Genomic DNA, 6,153 nt, shown 5'->3' on the forward strand with positions numbered 1-6,153 from the left:
GAAGCATATTCACAGTTTAAAGGTTCTTCAGATGAAAAAAATACTACTTTGTGTAGAACTGATTAGTTTACGAACTATTTTAGGTGCATCTTGTGCATTTCCCTGCTCTGGATTTGGGTTAGTTTTCCCTCTTCAAAAATCTTAAATCTTAGATTCTGAGCTCTTACCTGTCTACGTGCACGTGTCTTGCCAGTAGAATTAAGATCAGGATTGGTTGTTTCCTGGTATCTTACAAGCCGCAAACAAGTTTGCAGTGCTAGAGGGGCAAAAATGGCAGTACTAGAATAATGCCTTTTTCTTTCTCTTTTATTAATGGTCACTTCATGTCCTCCTCTCTTCTGGAACACATGCCCGCAGGGGTCTGGTCCTGTGCTCTCACCTCGGTGTCCTGGCTGGACGCCAGGTGCCCCCCAAAGCTGCTCTGTCGCTCCCCTCCTCACCTGGGCAGGGGAGAGAGAATGTAACCAAAGGCTCGTGGGTGGAGATAAGGACCAGGAGATCACTCACCACTTACCATCATGGGCAAAACAGACTCACCTTGGGAAAAGTAATGTGTTGCAAACCAAATTGGAGTAGGGTAAGGAGAAATAAATCTTAAAACACCTTCCCCCCACCCCTCCCTTCTTCCCAGGCTTAACTTTACTCCTGATTTACTCCTTTCCCTGAGTGGTGCAGGGGGAGAGGGAAGGGGAGTTGTGGTCAGTCCTCACCCATCATTTCTGCCATTCCTTCCTCCTCAGGGGGAAGACTCCTCACACTCTTCCCCTGCTCCAGTGTGGGTCCCTTTCACAGGGTCACAAATCCTGACAGCAAATCTGCTCCAGCGTGGGCTCCTCTCTCCATGGGGCCACAGGTCCTGCCAGGAGCCTGCTCCAGCGTGGGCATCCCATGGGGTCACAGCCTCCTTCGGGCACCCACCTGCTCCGGTGTGGGGACCCCCCCCAGGCTGCGGGGGGGTCTCTGCTCCACCGTGGACCCCCATGGGTGCAGGGCACAGCTGCCTCACCATGGGCTGCACCACGGGCTGCAGGGGAATCTCTGCTCTGGTGCCTGGGGCACCTCCTCCCCCTCCTGCTTCACTCACCCTGGGGTCTGCAGAGTTGTTTCAGATATTCTCACTCCTCTCTTCAGCTGTAATTACTATTGGGCAGGTTTTTTTCCCCCTTCTTAAATATGTTATCCCAGAGATGCTACCACCATTGCTGATGGGCTCGGCCCTGGCCAGCAGTGGGCCCATGTTGCAGCCACCTGGCATTGGCTCTATCAGACACGGGGGAAGCTTCTGGCAGCTTCTCATAGGAGCCACCCCTGTGGCCCCCCCCCACTACCAAAACCTTGCCATGCAAACCCAATACAACAACATAATACACTTAACAGAGAAACAGAAATTTTCAGGTAAGTACATCTATATGCTCAGCATTTGTGTTCTTTTGAGGGATGCATGAGGTTTCTCACAGAAAAAAAACATTAGACCTTGTACAAATGGAGTGGATGTATGTTCCTTAACAGGCTTGGAAGCTGTAACTCCTCTCTCAAAATTACTTCCTGAAAGACCCCAACAGATAATCAGTAATACAAATGCTCTAGTTTATTGATGAAACAAGACTTGGCTAATGCTGCCACTGAATTCTAATTGCTGGCCTACTCATTCTTCATTTTCCATGGGTAGCAGATTTTTAGTGGGTGCAGAGAAGGCCTTGACAGGTGTAGAACAGGAGATAGGCTGTGTCAGTCTGCACTGAGGAATTTGGGATCTTGGTGATCTGTGCATCATCAAAGCTGTACCAGTTTTTGGTGACTGAGTGCTTGCAGAACGCCGTGTAGTGGCCTTTATTCAGAAAACCAGAGTGATTCTGTAACAAACAAAAACATTTTTTTAACTTCTGTTGAAGTATCGCTCTTTCTCCTTACAGGCAAAGCTCAGAACTGGCAATCATTTTTTGTTTGCACTTGGAAATGATGGGAGAAAAGATTCTAGCCTACTTTGGCCTACAGCGAGGAATGATAATACCTCAAATAAATGCTTTAGAACGGAGCCATTTTAAACAGATGATGATTATGCTTCTCTATTACAATATTAAGTTTGCAACCCAGCAATACGGGTCACTATAAGCAGGCCCCACTAGCAGTGAGCGATGGAAAAAGAGACCATTTAGTCCTTATTTATAAACAGTTTCCGTGCAGGATCAGCTTGTGAGTTTATGCTGAAAAGACTGGGGAGGCTCCAACCGGGCGTTACATGCCTGGAGTGAATGCTTTTTAAAATTGGGATGGGGGGAGGAAGGAGAGAGGAGTGGTAACTTCTCCTCTCTTGTTTGGTTACATACTGTTACGTATGTAACGTATGTTCACGACAGGTAAAAAAAAAAACTGTATGAAAAGCATCTATATATATATGAAAAAATATAAATCATATATATAAAGTCCAAACTAACACAGGCTTCATCTGCTCCATGAAGCAGGGCATTACAAATAAAAGCAAGAAAGGCAAAGCTCACCACTACAGCACACAAGCTGTATTCTGCATTCTTGTAGAAAAGCGGGGAACTGTAGGGAGAGAGGTCCAGATTGCTGAGCGGATAGCAGATGTCAGTTGAGAGTTTCCTTTTGCCCCAGCCTTGCCATTCAAACCTGAAATAAAATTTTTAACTACTTCAAATAACTCAGCTTCTTTCTTGCATTGTGGTGGTTGCTCAACTGACTACCGAGCATTTTGAAAGAGAAAGATTTGTATTAATGTTGAGTACTACAGCAAACTGACAGAAAATGCACTAAACTCACAAGAGATGTCCAGAAAGAAAAGAAAAGCTCTTGCTTCCTGATCCTTCTGTCTATTAGAAATGGACACAGGTGCCAAGAGCAGCCAGAATTCAAATCTCTGCATCACTGTCACTGTGTCCTAAATATTTTGGACTGCACTGCCGTTGTCAGCTCTTCTTTTGTGCCAGGCTCCCTCCCTCTTTCCTCTGTAACTTTTGGTACAACACTCTACTTCTAAACATTTATAATGTGGCCAAGGGCTGCAGCTGGGGATCACAAGTTCCTCTGAGCATGTCAAGGAAAGCAGATTCTAAATGGGAAATTAAATAATAACTTTACATAACACAGTTTAGGGAAACTAAGTTATCCCAGAGTAATTTTCTTTATAGGTAGGAAGTTGGTAAGAATAAATTCTTGAGAATAAATTTGGCATCTGGCCACATGTGGCTGGTGAAGTCTGCTAATCAGGAGCTCTTACATCGATGCACTTCTCCATGTCGTAGACCCAGTTGATTAGACCTGATGTAGTTAAGGCATAAACAAAAATACAGTGTTTCAGCTGCAATAATGACAAGCAAAGTGCCCTGTTTCAGTCCTGCACGTAGAACTCAAATCCCAATCCCACTTGCCAGAGGAACTCGTATTCGCAAGGATGTCTGACCATATGAACCACTGTACTAATCTGTAGTCAGTCACTCCTCGGTGGAGTTTTTCTTCCCTTTGGAGAAGAGATCCCAAATGCAGTAAGTGATATTTGGTGGGCTGCAGTGCAGAGTAAGGCAGAACACCTTGTCAGAGATTTCAGGAATGCAACTTGCATGTTTGACAGGTATATTTCTGTAACTGCTCAGTTAGCTTCCAGGTGTCAGAAGTACTAAATCTACTCATTTGCAGCAATTTTTTTTTGTTTTATGCAAATGCAAGTGATTGTCCTTCTAGTCTCACAAATCCCAGGTAATAGCCATGTCCTACCCTATGTAGACTGTACCTCTTTAGGTGAAAAATAATGATCTGCGGTGCCTTAGTTATGGTGGCCTTTACTGCAGCATCTTGTTTTGTTCCACACCAGGAACAGTAGATTTGGTTGTTCCAAGTCAGTGTGTCTTGCTGAAAGAAACATTCGAGACAGTCCTGTCAAAGGAATAAAAAAAATCATTTGATCAAACAGATCTCCACCCTAAAGATCCTAAGCAAGGTAAGAGAAGGGTTTGCCGTATTTTGGAGCTCTCTTCCTAATCAAAGCATGACATAGCAAGGCTGACATTACAAATATGCTTGGAATACAAAGCAGCCAACATTGGCTTCCTTTTTCCCCCTCAAATGAGGGAATACTTGGATGAGTGAAAGAAACCCTCACAGTTGCTATTGAACAATCTTAATAACCCTCATCCCATGGCAACTCAGGAGTGTTGCTCCCATAACCTTACCAGCCTCTCTGGTCCAGAGACCAGTACAGAAACCCCACTGCTCCTAGGACCAGTTCAAAGACTATTCATTAGTGCCCAGGAAACCAAAGTAACTAAAATCCTGCATCTTTAATAACACATATTAGTCTATTCTACACCTATTCCCACATGAAGCAGAAACCACCAGGAATGTATTAGAAGTCGTACCTGCAGAGAGCACGCACTCTTGGAAGGGATGGGCAGGGAAAGAACGGTGAAGCTCTCGGGTCTATCAGTGGTGGTCTTGCATCCCAGACATGTGATCTCATAACTGAGTTGTCCCTCAAATAACTGTGTGATAATAGATGTTTCACTGACACTCCCTCCGCTTGCTTTTGCATCGATTATGCATCTTCTTTTGCTTGGCTATACAGAAGAAGAAAAAAAAGTTAACAACATGTAGTTAACCAATTGTTTCAGAAGTGGGAGTGATTTAATTGCTAGACAAACTCTTTATCAGTGGATCTGGAGAAGAGAAAGGCAGACAAGGGGACATGGCAGACATGAATATTTCAGGCAGATGAAAGAAGGGAAGAATGTAAAGCATGGAAGGAGCAAAGAGAGGGAGAGGTGAGGATAATGAAGCTGCAGGCAGCATTATCATTTACATGGGGCCTGCAATTTGATGTAGCATTAGACAAGAAGCAAATGAATTGCTGTGTGTACATGGGTATGAAACAAAGGAAGAAAATTACAATTTTTGACAGTTATATCACATAGTTCAGCAGAGGTGGATAGGCAATTATTACATGGAATGCTAAATCACAGAATGCAAAGAGGAAACAGCTACAGTCCCCAAAACACCACAGCTGGGCTCTTACCTTCTTGAGAGCCTGGTGAAGCTCATTCAGCACACAGATCAGAAACTCCTGTGCATCCTCCTGAGTCCTCTTGCTAAAAGTGGGGTACTGCTTCCCAAGGACTGAATAAAAAACCTCTGGGGAAACAGAGTCAAACTCTCCACACCACATATCGGACATCAAACAGCCAAAGGCAGCTGCAGACTCACCATTCTCACTTGGAAAAAATAAACAGAAGTTTCAGGTAAAGCATGAAAAGATGGTGGCTCTACCTTCAAATGGGAGCATAATATATAAACTTAGAAAATACACACAGATACGCTACAGCTCTGTCATTTGGTTTGAGGGACTCTGCAGGTTCTAGAAAGGAGTAGGAATCACCATCGAGACAGCAGTGACAGTGTCCTGGTTTAACCAGGGTAGGGTTAAGTTTCCCCAGCAGAGGGGGGGAGCTCTAGCCGGGTTATTCAGATACCATGCAGATGTCACATCCTGGCAGGTCACATTTTTCCTGGCGCGGGAGCGCGGTGCACTCGTGGTTTTGTACATCGTGCTTCTCACTGCTGTATTTGGTAGCTATTTTGCTCTGTTCATTGCTATCACTATTACTGTTAGTGTTATTGCTGTTGCTTGTTGTGTTGCTATTGCACTGTTGTATTAAACCTTTCCTTATTTCAGTCTTGGGGCTTTGTATTTCACTCCCTTTGTGGGGGAGCGGCCGCGTGGTCTCAGACCCCGGCAGGGGCTAAACCACCACAGACAGTAACTGGTATTACCATCAAAATGACAAAAAAGAAAGTATAATGCTTCAGTTACCCAGCAAGGAAACCACTCAGGGTCTTTGAGGAAGAAGGAGGAAACCAGCCTGTGGCCAATTTGACTGTAACTGCCTGGTGGGGAGCTGGTAGGTGGTTGCCTTGGACATTCTCATGGCAACACGTATCCTTTGGAAGGAAAAGTGCTAAGCAGAAAAATATAAGTAGTGTGAAAAAATCAACTTACTTGGCTGCTTGGTACTCTCCTGAGAGAAAATACTCCACAAGTGGCGGCACACTGCAGAGGCACTGCAAAATTGCGTTCATGTAGCATGTGTTGCCCAGATTCCTCAGGCCAGTGAGCCCTGGGTACTGGCTGTTCATCTCCTCCAT

The 6,153-nt window shown here is 44.8% G+C and overlaps 1 protein-coding gene across 1 annotated transcript; it reads right to left on the reverse strand.

Annotated features, from left to right (window-relative positions):
* Window positions 1-1,249: 1,249 nt before the first annotated feature.
* Window positions 1,250-6,153, reverse strand: USP50 (ubiquitin specific peptidase 50). Its single transcript, XM_074836946.1, has 6 exons — window positions 6,008-6,153; window positions 5,027-5,222; window positions 4,374-4,571; window positions 3,749-3,891; window positions 2,499-2,631; window positions 1,250-1,853 (listed from the first exon to the last, which is right to left on the reverse strand). The coding sequence occupies exons 1-6, from the start codon at window positions 6,151-6,153 to the stop codon at window positions 1,677-1,679; spliced, it is 993 nt and encodes a 330-aa protein (XP_074693047.1). The 3' UTR covers window positions 1,250-1,676.

Source organism: Strix aluco, chromosome 12 (assembly GCF_031877795.1).
Source record: "Strix aluco isolate bStrAlu1 chromosome 12, bStrAlu1.hap1, whole genome shotgun sequence".
Classification (NCBI taxonomy): domain Eukaryota; kingdom Metazoa; phylum Chordata; class Aves; order Strigiformes; family Strigidae; genus Strix; species Strix aluco.

What these genes read in the sequence shown, in the direction of transcription:
- USP50 (XM_074836946.1), bottom strand. Translation starts at nt 6,153, where the DNA reads ATGGAGGAGATGAACAGCCAGTACCCAGGGCTCACTGGCCTGAGGAAT. An exon ending in GGAGAGTACCAAGCAGCCAA is followed by an intron (nt 5,223 to 6,007) that starts GTAAGTTGATTT and finishes ATTTTTTCCAAG; the next exon opens with TGAGAATGGTGAGTCTGCAG. An exon ending in ACAGCTTGTGTGCTGTAGTG is followed by an intron (nt 1,854 to 2,498) that starts GTGAGCTTTGCC and finishes TGTTTGTTACAG; the next exon opens with AATCACTCTGGTTTTCTGAA.